We start from the raw sequence: 14,921 nt of genomic DNA on the forward strand, positions 1-14,921 counted from the left end.
AAGCCCTTACGTAGCACCTCCGACGTGCCAGGCACTGTTCTGAGCCTCACTCACCAGGCACACGCTAACGTTTCTGACCCTCACCACACACCCTGTGGCAGAGTTAACACGCTTATTTTCCTATTCTCACAGATGAAGCATCTGAGGCAATGTGCCCCTTGCCCAGATGAGGAAGCTGAGGCCTGAAGAGGAGGAGCAACTCCTCCTGAGGTCACAGAGCTGAGAACAGACCTGGGTCTGCGTGCCCTTGTCACTACTTGTCAAACTGACTCCCCCTCAGGACTCACTTTCTCCATCTATGAAGAGGGAGAGGAGGACGTTTCCTGCAGATGGCTTCTGGGAAATGGTTTCTCAGGGAAGTGGGAAGCAAAGCAGCCCTCCTGTCATGCGCACATAGGGACATGGGGACGGCCTGGTGTCAGCCCCGGGGCAGCAGTGGGGAGCGAGCGCTCCTATGGTTGCCAGGGCCCACCCCGCGTGGACCAGTACGGGATGCCCTCCCACACCACAGACCCACGTGTCCCCACCACAAGCCCACCCGAGCACACGCCCCCCATGTCCTGCGCGTCCCCACTCAGTGAGCACACCTCGGCATCCCACAGCTGCATCTCTGTAGGTCCTGTCAGGACACTGGCGGATGGCTGCAGCGCTGCAGGTCAGGCCACCAAATCCTTCCTTACAGGGGCACTGCCCTGTGAACTGTGCGGGGAGAGACTGGTCAGGGGGCAGAACTCCCCAGTGCACCTCAAAGCAAGGTCTCCCACGAGGACACAAGCTCTGAAGTCAAAGCCCAGGAGAGCCCTGCAGAAGGTGTGCGAATGTGGCATTGCCAAAGGCTGAGAGCCACGGACGGAGGGACATTTGGTGGCCTCCCCAGGGGAAGATGGACAGAGGCAGCCCAGTCTGACTTTGGAAAGACCCAGAAGGGCAGTGCGGAGGGGAGACAGAGGCTGGTGGGCGGGAGCCCTCCCTTGCTGAGGGGCCCATGGGCCACCCCGCCATGTACCTCGTTGCACTGGGGGCTGAGGGAGTTGTGCAGGTCGCAGGCACATGGCTCGCAGCCCCGGCCACTGGCCAGCTTCCAGTGGTAGCGAGCGCACTGGTCACATTTGGGGCCCACCACGTGGGGCAGACACAGGCAGCGTCCACTCTCCTCATCACACGGCATGTCCCGCCGGGCACCCAGGACGCTGCAGTCACAGCCTGCACGGGAGGGAGGGCTGCTGAGCTCGGGGGCCGGGCCACCGAAATCTTACCCCCAGAGGACGTGCATCAGGGAGGGGCACAGCCTGGGAAAAGAACGAGGCAGGGCCGTTCCCTCCAGATAACCTGGCTGACTCATAAGGCCACCGCACTTTCCCACCAGTCCCCACACCTGGCTGCTTGGCCACCTGCCTGCCCTCCCTCGGGAGGACTCTGTCCCACCTTCCACCTCAGGCCTGTGCTGTCACCTGCTGGAAGCCAGTGGCAAAGCACCCGGCACTCAGCTCAGTGAGCAGGACCAGTCACAGATCTGGTGGCCCCAGGCCGCCTGCCCCACGCCACGGCAGGCTGGGCCTCTTACTCACGGTGGCAGCCCTGCGGGTTGGCATAGGTGAGTCCTGTAAATCCCGGCTTGCACAGGTCACAGCGTTCCCCCTGCACTTGCTCCTTGCACACACACTGCCCGGTCACTGGGTCACAGGGCGCTCCTGGCACTGCCCCATCTGGATCACACTCACAGGCTGAGAAACAAAGGCAGCCAGGGCAGGAGGGACAAAGAAGAAAAGCAGAGAGCACATTCTAGAAGCCAGGCTTCCTGGTTCAAATCCTTGTTCCACCACTTCCTGACTTACAACCTTACCACCTTACTTGAGTTATTTAATCCCTCTGTGCCTCAGTTTTCTCACCTATAAAATGGGGGTAATTATACAACATGCATAGGCTTCTTATGAGGAATCAGTGAGTAAGTGTAAAGCAGGTGGAACAGTGCTTGGCACATGTTAAGTACTATAAAAGTTTTGGTTGGCATTATTTACTGAACTGCTACTCTGTGGCCAGCACGGAGCTGGGCACTCTTGCCTGTCACTTTATGTAATCTTCAGGATAACCCTGAGAGGTGAGGATGCTTATCCCTATTGCACAGATGAGGAAACTGAGGCTCAGAGATGTTCAAAGAACACATGAAAGGTCACACAGCAAGCAAGTGCTGGAAACAGAAGTCAAACTCAAGACTTTCTCACTCTTTCCATAAATAGATAATATCAACAGGAAGGGAACCAACTTTCTCCCACCCCAAAACCCAAGCCCCTTTCATGGCTTTCAAAATGAAGACTCTTCCTTCACCTAGAAAGTCTTACCTGATGTACCCCACCCGGATCGGAGTGCTTCTATCTCTTTGCTCTCTCCCATATGAACTCACTGGCCCTTGTGATGTGTTAAGTCACTCCTGGGTGACTTACGTGTTCATTTCATAAACATTCCTGGAGCATCAGTTATTTGTCTGTCGTTGTGCTAGGGCCCAAGGATACAAGAATAACCCCTGCCATGGAGGGGTCCTTAATGTTGGAGGAAGCAGAAAAATAAAGAGCAAACCACACTGACTTGCTTAGAAGGGCACAGCTAAGTTAAAAACAATTGCCCACAAGTCCTGACTCACAACCAAGTCTTCACGCTTCCTGAGGGCCTGTATGTCCTTAGGGACATGTGCTCTGTTGAGCCCAGAACAGATGGGGATTAACAGACAGATGATGCCTTGGGTCCCTGGAGCCCCTACTCACGGATACAGGTCTCCTGAATGGGAGCACCAGGACGCCGGTTCCGGAAATAGTGTAGCTGACACCGCTCACAGTTCTTGCCCTCAGTGTGGTGCTGGCAGTTGTCACACACACCTCCATGTGCCCCCTGGCTGGCGGCAAACACGGCTGGGTCGAAGTGACATGTCTCTGAGTGTCCGTTGCAGTCACACCCTGCAAAAGGAGATCACTAGGGCTGACATGTGACCAGCATCGTTGCCATGTACAAAGCACATTCCACACTAACTCCCTGGCATCCCCAGCAACTCTGCAAGATGCTCAGGTCTGGGAAACAGGGAAACTGAGGCCCAGGGAGGCTTTTGTAATTTATTTCAAGTTATATAGCCAGTAAGAAAGGGAAATAGAGAACTCAGGCCTCTTGACTCCCAGCGTGGGGACTAACCCAAGAATAACACCCATGTTGAGCCAAAGAGAGAGCCCTTGGAATGGTCCCATGCCAACCCTCCCCCACTGCCACCTGCTGGGTCTCCTGCTGGGTCACTGCCCTTCTCTGGGCCGGGGATCTTTGTCGCCCTCATTTATGCAGGGAAGGGCCCTGCCTCCAGGAATCTAATTCCATGGATTTCAACTCTGGAGGCACATCTGAAGTAGAAAGAATGAAACAGGGAACCACGTATGTCCTACACTGGATAGGCCAGAAAGAGGAGGACCTGTGGTTAGCACGAAAGGCACGTGGCATCAGAAGCATGGACCAAATCGTGGTTCCTCCAGGCCTGGCTGAGGAGAAGGGCCAGGAGCGGTGGGAAGATGCAACTCACATACTTTCTCAAATACCCTCTCCTTCCCCAAAGAACAAGGAGAGCTTAAATTACAGAATGCAATTAGGTTTAGATTTAAATAATAAAGACTAGATTCTCCTTGTGTCCCCCATGGGCCAGCACCCCAACCAGCTGCTGCAGGGGAGGTGGGTGATCCCAGGCTCATACTTTGGCATTCATGGGGGTCCTGGTCATCTGCGGGTTTCCAGGGTCTGTTGTTGTAGAAGGGTGCACAGTGTTCACAGTTGGGGCCGGCGGTGTTGTGCTGGCAGGCGCAGACCTCATGGACCTAGGAGAGGGGCCATAGGTTACCATGAATAATTATCACAGGAGCGTCCCAGAGATGGACTTGCCCTCTCCGCTCTGTGCCCAGGGTCCAGCTCAGACCCCAGCTCCTCCAGCCTTCACTCAGCTCCTATGACACTCCCAGACGCCGGCTTTTGTGGTGTGTGTGTGTGTGTGCGCATGCGTGCGTGTGCGCGTGCATGCGTGCACACCTGCACTGCTCCTCCATTTAGTTTTTTAAAAGCTCAGCCCTTGCATTTGGCCATCCCCATGCTGCCCAGTCCAAAGCAGCACCTGTAAAGGGCTTAGACAACCTTGTTGGTAAACTGTGATTCTAGAAGCTTGTGGGCCCTCTGGAGATTTATATTCCAACAATCTATGACTGCAGTTGTTTGACTAATGAGACTGCAATGATGAATTGTTACTAGACTCATTAAGGTATAAAAATAGAATAGCCATTGCGTGCTAATTGTCTTCCATATTAAGCTCACCACCCGCAGGCTGGCATCTAGGACTTGTATTGTGTTTGCTCCATCCTCATCCCCTACTCACTCCTAACAGCACAGCTGAGCTGAACTAGCTGCTCCCAGGACAAGCCCTACTTTTCCCCACCTTTTGGCCTGTACTGATGTTTTTTTTCCTGACTAGAAGTCCCCTCACTCTCTATTCACCAGCAAAATCCTGCCAGCTAGAATGGCATGTCCTTCACCAGGCTTGCCTTTTCTCTCTAATTCCATGGATTTCAACTCTGGATGCACTTCAGAATTATCTGGGGAGCTTTTTAAAAAATACCAATGCCCAGGCCCGATTCAATCCAATCTCAGGGACGAGGCCCAGGCATTGGTACTTTATAAAGTGGTGATTCCATGGTGCAGCCAGATTTGAGAACCACCGGGGCTGGGCAGGCCGTTGCCCTCCTCTACATCCTCATAAGCCAGCAATCCTGCTCAGCCTGTGTTCCGGTCTTTTGTTTATGGACCCTAATGGATGACACATCTCTGGCACTGGTCTCCCTCTGCCTTCTTCTGTAGGCTGGGGCAAGCACTGACCCAGAAGTGGAAAGGATAAAGCTGCCCGATGCTCATGTCACCTGTATTTCCCTCAAAGGTCACTTTACATGATTTCATCGTGCGCCTCTATCACTGGGGCAAACCTCAAGGGTCACTTTACATGATTTCATCGTGCGCCTCTATCACTGGGGCAAATATCATGGTCCCATCTGTTAATAGAAGAACCGAAACCGCAGAAAAGTGAAATGACAGCTCCCTCTGCTTCTTGGTCCTAGGCTCTCTCTCCTCTACTGATGGTTCTCAAGTTTGGTTTCACAGAAAATCCCCTGGGTTGCTTGTTAAGCTGGAGTTTCTCTCTTCCATGCCTGATGCATCTGACTCAACTGCTCTGGGGTGGACTTAGCATCTGTGTTAGACTCTGTTCTCTCACCCTGCCCCATATCTCACCTCTACATGGGACTTTACAGTCCCCAAACCAGTGGCTCTATGGCAGGATGTCAGAACCACCCTGGCAGGATGTGAGAATCACCCGGGGCTTTAAATAACAATAATAAAATCAGTGTATGAAGGTGTGGGTCCGGGCGATGTTTTTATGCTCCCCAGGAAACTACAATGTGCAGCCAGTGCTGAAAATCAATGCCTTAAGCTCCCCCACAAACACCCATGCTTATATTTCTACTTATATGTACGTTTATACTTACACATACTTCTATGTTACTGAATAAAAATAATTTCAAACCATAAAGCAGGTCCAAAAAAGTGCTGCAAAATCTGACCTTTGAAATGATAATCATTTAGACTCATTTTCACCATTGCTAAAATATTAAGTACTCGAGTCTTAAATTTAGTGCCCTCCCTCCTTTATAGAAGCCAAAGACGTCAGTCTGCCCGGGTCTTGCCCCTCCCCTCTCCTTTCCCCCTCCCTGGGCTGTCACCTGCACAGTGGTGGAGGGGCCGGCAGGGGCTCTGGAATTGGGGGCACAGCGGTCAGCATGGCCGTGACAGAAACAGCTCCCCTGCAGACGCAGCTGGGAAACAGCATAGTAGGCGCTGGGAGGGTGATAGCCCCTCTGGGGCACAGGGGCCAGCCTGGTGAAGTTGACTCTCAAGTTTGTGATCTCCCCCAGCTCTGAGGGGGACAAACAACAAGGAGGGAGAGGGTAGAGATGGGAAAATAAAGAACAGGAAGTTAGAGGCAAATAGAGACTCCTAGGGCAGGATGATAAGGAAAGGAATTCTGGTCGCACCATTCCATCTTCCTCAACCTTCCCACAACAGAAAAGACCCACTCCACCCTGGCTCAGGCCTTTTGAGTCTCTGGGGCCACCACAATACCCCTATGGGCTGAGCAGGGCAAGTGTTCAATCCAACCATGTTGACAGAGGTAGGAAAGACAAGGAAATGTCCATGATCTGGGTTGCAACCATGTTTTGTTCCCCATCCACAGTCCCACAGGCTAGAGGAGTAGCCACACTGACCTTGAATTTTTTGACTTTGAGTTGCTGGGATCCCAGAGGCTAAGTCCATAAGGTTAAGTTGGACCTGCAGAGAGAGGGGAAATGGAAGACCTGAGGAAGAGGTGAACTGTGGCCCAAGCCCAGAGGTCCTCCTTTCCATTCAATGCCCTGACCTTCTCATACTAAGGTCTTTCTTACCTGGAGCCTGAGATGACCATGGATGTGAGGTCTGCCAATCACTCTGGGGGAGGGAGATGATCACTGGGCCTTAGATGAGTTTGCGTGTGTGTGTGTGTGTGTGTGTGTGTACAACCTCTCCTCTCCTGTTGCAAATATAGCTATCCCAAGAATTTCCTGATTTCCTTGGGTCAGAAGTTACAAGTAAGCTATATAATAGACACATAAGGGTTTAGGGGATACTAATTTTCCAAAGACCCAGGATGAATGAGGGGGTCCAGAACCAAGGATGCATGGACATGCTGACCACCACACTCTAGGCAACCCCAATTTCAACTATGCTGTTCTTACTTGATTAAAAAAAAACACTCATTGAATGTGACTTCAGCTGCATATCCCAGGATGAGTTTTCACATCAACCTTCCACAAATCAGGGAAAAGTCCCGTGTTCTGACGTGTGGTCTGGGGCATGTGGTTATGTGGATCTAGATACGGCAGTAACCAAGGAGGAGTCATTGCAGGAAAGGAAAGAGACGCACTGCCTACAGAAAAGGCAGTGCTCCGAGCAGCTCTGAGGGCTCCCCTGAGCCTCAGCCAGAGAAAGGAGACAAAATACAGCCCCCGAGGGTGGGAGCGAGGGAGGAGTGATGAAAGAAATGAAAGGATTTGACCCCAGGTGGGAGGATTCAAGGAGAGAACGGGGTTGAGTTATGTAATACACTCAGTGTGTTTCTGAAACATCCTTCCTGGGCAGCAAAGAGAATGTGCAGCTAAGACATGCCCAGAGGGATCATTATTGGGGAGCTCAGGAAAGACAGCAAGGCTCACTGCCTGGGGGAGGGGGTGGTTCTCATAGATTCTCCAAAGCCTGGTGACCATGTAGCGATGGGATGGGAGAGACCTTTCCCCGTGCCTACATTTTCAGGGTCCCCTCTGCCTACCTTGGCCCCATCCAGGCGCCCGTTAGGCCTCTGGGGCAGAGGCTGGCACCGAGCATCCTGCCAGCTCTGAGGCTGGCCCTGGCGGACCCGGGGGAAGGCAGACGTGCAGTCAGCAGCTAGGTATTGGTACACCTGCCAGGTCTTGCCGAAGTCCGAGGAGCGCTCGATCAGCATGCCAGCAGGCATGGGCCCCTGCAGAGACACACACAGGGTTGGGGCCTGAGTTTCCCCGCAGTGGGGACGCGATCACAGAAAGAGGCTCTTAAAGAGGTGCTGGTGGCCCCTGAGAACCACAGTGAGGAGGGAGAAAGGGGGCTGCATGGGACAAGTGGGCTCAGGGGTACCCGGGTCCAATTCTCCTGACAAACCACCGGCCCCAGCGGGTTTTCCCCAGGGGAGCCGTGGAAAGTGATAGAAGGCAGATCTGTGTTCCAGAAGGCATGATCCCTAGCTCAGCCCACCACCCAGGTGGCCAGGCCAGAAAATTCTCCCACTGCACTTCCCACAGCCAACCATTTTTTATCACCTCTAGCTCCCAATTCTGTCCCTCCTCTTTTTCCTCGCATGGATGTGGCCATAGTTCAGGTCCCAGTTGCACTGAGCCTGGGTTCCTACAACAGCCTGGAACTCAAGCCTAGCCTTTGTCCAGGCTCTCCAAGCCACGCTCCCCACTTCACCTGCAGGGTTATCTGATCACGTCACTCCCTGCATGAGACCCTTCCATGGGTCTGCGTTGACCTAAAGATAAAATGCAAGCCCCTTAGCATGACATACTGTTATGTCCCTCCTTCTTCTCTCAGTGATTTCAACCATTTCTCATGGCTTTAAGTGTTGTCTTTATGCTGACAGGCCCCAGCTTGGAACACTTCCTTGGGTTCATAAGCCAACCTCCACACAGAGAGAACTTTCTTTCTAAAATGTAAAGTGAGCCATGACTCCCCTCCACTAGAAACCTTCCAGTGGCTTTCCACTATTTTTTTCCCAGCTTTATTGAGATATTATGAACATATCACCTATGTAAGTTTAAGGAGTATCAAATGTGATGACTTGGTACACATATATATTACAAAATGATTACTGCAATAAGGTTAGCTAACACTTCTATCCGCTTACATAATGACCTTTTTGTGTGTCATTTAACAGCTTTCAGGTGTCTAGTACAGTATTATTAATTATAGTCACCACGCCGTACATTAGATCTGTAGAACTTATTCATCTTATAAACCTGGAAGTTTATATCCTTTGATCAGCATCTGCCCATTTCCCCCACCCTCCAGCCCCTGGCAACCACCATCCTTTTCTCTATGTTGATGAGTTCAGCTTTTTAAGATTGTGTATATAAGTGAAGACATGCAGTATTTGTCTTTCTGTCTGTCTCATTTCACTTAGCAGAATGCCCTCAAAGTCCATTCATGTTGTCCCAAGAGGCAGGATTTCCTTCTTTTTTCATGGCCGAATATTCCTCTGTGTGTGTGTGTGTATGTGTGTGTGTGTGTGTGTGTGTGTGTGACATCTTCTTTATCCATTAATCCACTGATTGACACTTACGTTGTTTTCATATCTTGGCTATTGTGAATAACATTGCAATGAACACGGGAGTTACAGATATCTCTTTGAAAAAGTGACTCCAGTTCCTTCCAATATATACCCAGAAGTAGGACTGCTGGATCATATGGTAGATTTATTTTTTTAACTTTCTGAGGAAACTTCATACTGTTTTCCATAGTGGCTGCACCAATTTACATTCCCTCTAATGGTGCACAAGTGTTCTCTTTTCTCCACACCCTCACCAACACTTATCTCTTATCTTTTTTTCTTTGGCCGCACCATGGGACTTGCAGGATGTTCCCCAACCAGGGACTGAAATCAGGCCACAGCAGTGAAAGCCCAGAAGCCTAACCACTAGGCTACCATGGAATTCCTTACCTTTTTGATGATGGCTATACTGACAAGTGTGAAATGACATCTCATTGTGGTTTTGATTTTCATGTCCCTGATGGTGAATGATGTTGAGCATCTGTTCATGTACCTGTTGGCCCCTTGTATGTCTTCTTTGGAGAATTACCTATTCAAGTCCTCTGCTCACTATTTTTCTTTTTAATAGATCTTTACTGGAGTATAATTACTTCACAATACTGTGTTAGTTTCAGCCATATATATACATATGTCCCCATATCCCCTCCCTCTTGAACCTCCCTCCCATCCTCCCTAACCTACCCCTCTAAGTCATCGCAAAGCACCGAGCTGATCTCCCTGTGCTATGCTGCTGCTTCCCACGAGCTAACTGTTTTATATTCGGTAGTGTATATATGTCAATGCTACTCTCACTTCACCCCAGCTTCCTTCCCCCTCCCACCCTGTGTCCTCAAGTTCGTTCTCTATGTCTACATCTTTATTCCTGCCCTGAAACTAGGTTCATCAATACCATTTTTATTTAATTTTTTTTAGATTCCATATATATGCGTTAGCATACAGTATTTTTTTTTCTCTTTCTGACTTACTTCACTCTGTATGACACTCTCTAGGTCCATCCACCTCACTACAAAAAACTCAGTTTCATTTCTTTTTATGGCTGAGTAATATTACATTGTATATATGCGCCACACCTTCTTTATCCATTCATCTGTCGATGGACACTTAGGCTGCTTCCATGTCCTGGCTATGGTAAATAGTGCTGCAATGAACACTGTGGTACATGTCTCTTTTGGAATTATGATTTTCTCAGGGTATATGCCCAGTAGTGGGATTGCTGGGTCGTATGGTAGTTCTATTTTTAGTTTTCTAAGGAAACTCCATACTGTTTTCCAGGTGGCTGTATCAATTTACATTCCCACCAACAGTGCAGGAGGGTTCCCTTTTCACTACACCCTTTTCAGCATTTATTGTTTCTAGATTTTCTGATAATGGCATTTCTGACCAGCATGAGGTGATACCTCATTGTAGTTTTGATTTGCATTTCTCTAATGATTAGTGATGTTGAGCATCCTTTCATGTGTTTGTTGGCAATCTGTATATCTTCTTCGGAGAAATGTCTTTTTAGGTCTTCCACCCATTTTTTAATTGGATTGTTTATTTTTTTGATATTGAGCACCATGGGCTGTTTTTATATTTTGGAGATTAATCCTTTGTCTGCTGTTTCATTTGCAAATATTTTCTCCCATTCTGAGGGTTGTCTTTTTGTCCTGTTTATGGTCTCCTTTGCTGTGCAAAAGCTTTTAAGTTTAATTAAGTCCTATTTATTTATTTTTGTTTTTATTTCCATTACTCTAGGAGGTGGGTCAAAAAAGATCTTGCTGTAGTTTATGTCAGAGTGTTTCTCCTATGTTTTCCTCTAAGAGTTTTATAGTGTCTGGTCTTAAATTTAGGTCTTTAAACCATTTGGAGTTTGTTTTTGTGTATGGTGTTAGGTAGTGTTCTAATTTCATTCTTTTACATGTAGCTGTCCAGTTTTCTCAGCACCACTTATTGAAGAGGCTGTCTTTTCTCTATTGTATGTTCTTGCTTCCTTTGTTGTAAATTAGGTGACTATATGTACGTGGGTTTATCTCTGGGCATTCCACCCTGTACCATTGATCTATATTTCTGTTTTTGTACCAGTACCATACTGTCTTGATTACTGTAGCTTTGTGGTATAGTTTGAGGTTGGGGAGCCTGATTCCTCCAACTCCGTTTTTCTTTCTCAAGATTGCTTTGGCTATTAGGGGTCTTTTGTGTTTCCATACGAACTGTAAGACTTTTTGTTCTAATTCTGTGCAAAATGCCATTGGTAGTTTGATAGGGATTGCACTGAATCTGTAGATTGCTTTGTGTAGTAGAGTCATTTTCACAATACTGATTCTTCCAATCCAAGAACATGGTATATTTCTCCATCTGTTTGTGTCATCTTTGATTTCTTTCATCAGTGTTTTATAGATTTCTGAGTGCAAGTCTTTCACCTCCTTAGGCAGGTTTATTCCTAGGTATTTTATTCCTTTTGTTGCAATGGTACATGGGAGTATTTCCTCAATAGATGCGGAAAAACCTTTTGACAAAACTCAACACCCATTTATGATAAAAACTCTACAGAAAATGGGCACAGAGGGAACCTAGCTCAACATAATAAAGGCCATATATGACAAACCCACTGCAAGCATCATACTCAATGGTGACAAGCTGAAAGCATTTCCTCTAAGATCAGGAACAAGACAAGGATGTCCGCTCTCACAACTCTTATTCAATATAGTTTTGGAAGTCTTAGCCACAACAATCAGAGAAGAAAAAGAAATAAAGGAATGCAAATTGGAAAAGAAGAAGTAAAACTGTCATTGTTTGCAGATGACATGATACTATACGTAGATAATCTTAAAGATGCCACCAGAAAACTACTAGAACTAATCAATGAATTTGGTAAGGTTGCAGGATACAAAATTTCTGCCCACTATTCTTGAATAAATCTGAACTCCTGACCATGGCTGAAGAGGCCATGCTCTTGGGCCCTGCTCCCTCACCCCGTCTCATGCCACTGTGCACCTCCATCTCCTCAAGCCCTCAGTCACATTCCCTCTTCAGAGCCTTTGTTCACGTTGTTTCTTCTGCTTGGGATACTCCTCCCCCTCGTGGGTTCCTCCACATCTTTTGTTCTCAGCTTAAACGTCACTTCCTCACAGAGATCTTTTTATACCTGTCTAACATGCATTCTTCTGCCCACACTCTGCCCACCCCACCCCATCATTTCCTATTCCAGGATCTCATTTGTTCCCTTTGTAAATGTCACACAATTTCCAATTATTTATTTGTTGGTTTCCTGCTTTTTATTTTCCTCCTACCAGACCAGGGTTTCCCAAACTTGACACTGTTAATATTTGGAGGTGAATAATTCCTTGCCATGGGGTCAGTCCTTGTCATTTTAGGATGCTTAGCGGCATCCCTGACCTCTTCTCACTAAACGTCAATAGCATACTGGCAGTTGTGACAACCAAAAATTTGTCTATAAGCTGTCAAATATCCCTTGCTTGAGAACCACTACAGTAAACCATAGACCCCCTTGTCTATCTGTTTTTTTTTTTTTTTTTCTTGGCCACACTGCACGGCTTGTGGGATCTTAGTTCCCCAACCAGGGATTTAACATGTGCCCTCTGCATTGGTGCAGCGGAAGCACAGAGTCCTAACCACTGGACCACCAGGGAATTCCCCCAACTTGTCTATCTTGTTCACAGTGTACCCCCAGCATCTAGCACATAGTAGGCAGTTAGTACATCTGTTGAATGAATAGATGAATGTTTCATCTACTTTCCTCCCTCCCCATTTACACCTGTAAACTCATCTCTCATCAGTTTGTAGCCTTCCACATCCCTACTTCTCACTACCGTATACACATTTGCCCCACCAGACCCTACGTGCATTCCTTGGCCCCCTCCCCCCAATTATATACCTTCTTGCCTCTTGCCTCCTGGCCTTTGCACTTTGTTGTTCTCTTTGCCTGGAATGAACTTACCTTTCACCTGGATATTACTGGCCTAGGAAGTTTCATCTTCCCCTGGGTGTATTCTCTGATCCACTCCCCCAAAGACAGATCAAGCTGGATGTCCCCTTCCTGAGCTCGCCAGCACCTCTTCTTACCAACATCAGAGCACACATCCCACTGTCTTGCTACTGGTTCTTTGCCTTCCCTACATATACCAAAGCAACTCGAGGATCATGATCTAGTTTTAGTCATCTTTTTTAACAGCATATAATCAGTGTTCAATATGTGTGTAGCAAGAATGGACAAATAAATGAATGGGTGAGTGATGACAAAGCAATGAGACTACCAGTATCCATCCAAATGAATATTGCCCTTAGAAGTTGTCACTGTTAAAGACTGGGCATTTGTTCAAATGGCACTAGAATGTCTCAAAATGCTTTTGACCTATTCTTGAGGGAATGTTCTTAGAGCAACTTCCTCAGTCACATAGGATATTAGGAAAAGGAAAAGAAAAAAAAAAAAAAAAGACCTGTCAGTAATGAATGAAAATGTTCCCTCCAAAAGGCATATCTCCAAAGGCTAGTCTAAAAGCAGAGTCTGAAAAGTAATAGCACTGAATGAGCAGATTGCTCCAAAAGCACATCTTACATGTGGATGGGCCAGTTCTTGGCTGTTTGTTAAACTCAATCTCATCAGCAAAGTTATTAAAACAGAGTATACCAAGAAAACACAACTGTATAATAAGTGGCCAGGCTTTGTACAATTGGTCTTGGCAGAGCTGAATAAATTAGATGGGCTAAGGGTGGGGGATGCAAAGAGGGAGAGGATATATAAGCACTACACAGCCAAGACAGGGAATGTGGAGGCGCCACTGTTCTCCCGGAAGTGGTACCTCTGCTGTCACCATGATACAGGCACAGGGTAAGTGTCACTCCCACCTGGGGAAAGGAGGCCCACCCAGCATGTGGTACCATCACCTCCAGCCTGAGGAGACAAGGACCTTGTGCTCCCCATGAGTTCACGCCCACATAGCCCAGAGTCCCCCTCTCCTAACCACTGCCATGCCCAGGAAGCACACCTTAAAATCCATCATGAGGTCCTGAAGCTGGAATTTCCTGTCTAGGTCCAGCTGCAGAGAGACAGGGCTCACATCTGGAAAGACAAAACATAGAAACTTTAGAGCAGAGGATTTCTAACTTCCCGGGCTCTAGGAAATCAGAAACTCTCTAACCTTGATTTTCCAATTTCCCTCTCAGAGAGGAGTGGTACCAGTATGTTTCTACTTACTATCACCTATTCAGGATCCTATCTCTTCTTGGTCAAATTTCCTTCCCACCATCACATGATGCCCTTAAAACCTTAAAGAGTTTCAACTCCTCTGTTCAACACAAATCTGTTCCCAAAGCTCAGTTCCATCAGTAAGCCCACTGTGAGTAAGTAGAATGAAATTAAGGCATTTCTCTCTCTTCTGACCCTTTCATTAACCTCCAATAAATTCTTCTACCTACAGCATCTGAAAGACCTCAAATACAAAGAGAGAAGGTTCTGCTTGTCAACCACCCACCTCCCACTACCATAAGAAAGCCCTGGGAACCCCAAAGGGCTCCCGGGCACCCTCCCCATCCTGTGGGGGCCTCCACATGTTTGGACCCCTGGAGGCTGTGGCAGGTCCTTACCGTTCTGTGACTGCCACCAGCGCATGGGGCCCGAGGATGAGACCACATTCTCCACTCGGTGACTGTTGTAATTGTGAGGCAACCTGGAGTCACACTTGCAGCATTTCATCTGCCACTGAGGGATAAGGAGATACCAGAGACTCAGAGGTGGGGCCAGTGAGGATTCCCCCCTTGTATCCTGAGAGCCCAGAACATTCTCTCCATGGAAATGCTACCCTTGGGGATCCATTGATTTCATTAATACCCTTGGAAGGATCAACCTCTCAAAACAAGGCTACCGTTCATCTTTTCATTTACGTCCTTTGGGTTCCCCCCAACACATAGCTAAGTAAATAGTAAATAGAGGTTGTGATTGGGAAAGTGGTATGAGGTAGTAGAG

General features: G+C 48.0%; 1 protein-coding gene across 1 annotated transcript in view; it reads right to left on the minus strand.

Moving 5' to 3' along the window:
• Nucleotides 1-14,921, minus strand: part of LOC132483159 (laminin subunit beta-3-like) — a 39,395-nt gene that overhangs the window by 11,732 nt on the left and 12,742 nt on the right. Inside the window, exons 3-12 of the mRNA XM_060088407.1 lie at nucleotides 14,543-14,657; nucleotides 13,945-14,018; nucleotides 7,424-7,615; nucleotides 6,327-6,390; nucleotides 5,784-5,977; nucleotides 3,722-3,842; nucleotides 2,760-2,948; nucleotides 1,569-1,724; nucleotides 1,007-1,203; nucleotides 588-699 (exon numbers count right to left, since the gene is read on the minus strand). Of these exons, the coding sequence (XP_059944390.1) occupies nucleotides 588-699; nucleotides 1,007-1,203; nucleotides 1,569-1,724; nucleotides 2,760-2,948; nucleotides 3,722-3,842; nucleotides 5,784-5,977; nucleotides 6,327-6,390; nucleotides 7,424-7,615; nucleotides 13,945-14,018; nucleotides 14,543-14,657 (1,414 nt within the window). The remainder of the gene's footprint in view (nucleotides 1-587; nucleotides 700-1,006; nucleotides 1,204-1,568; nucleotides 1,725-2,759; nucleotides 2,949-3,721; nucleotides 3,843-5,783; nucleotides 5,978-6,326; nucleotides 6,391-7,423; nucleotides 7,616-13,944; nucleotides 14,019-14,542; nucleotides 14,658-14,921) is intronic.

Source organism: Mesoplodon densirostris, chromosome 2 (genome assembly GCF_025265405.1).
Source record: "Mesoplodon densirostris isolate mMesDen1 chromosome 2, mMesDen1 primary haplotype, whole genome shotgun sequence".
Taxonomy (NCBI): domain Eukaryota; kingdom Metazoa; phylum Chordata; class Mammalia; order Artiodactyla; family Ziphiidae; genus Mesoplodon; species Mesoplodon densirostris.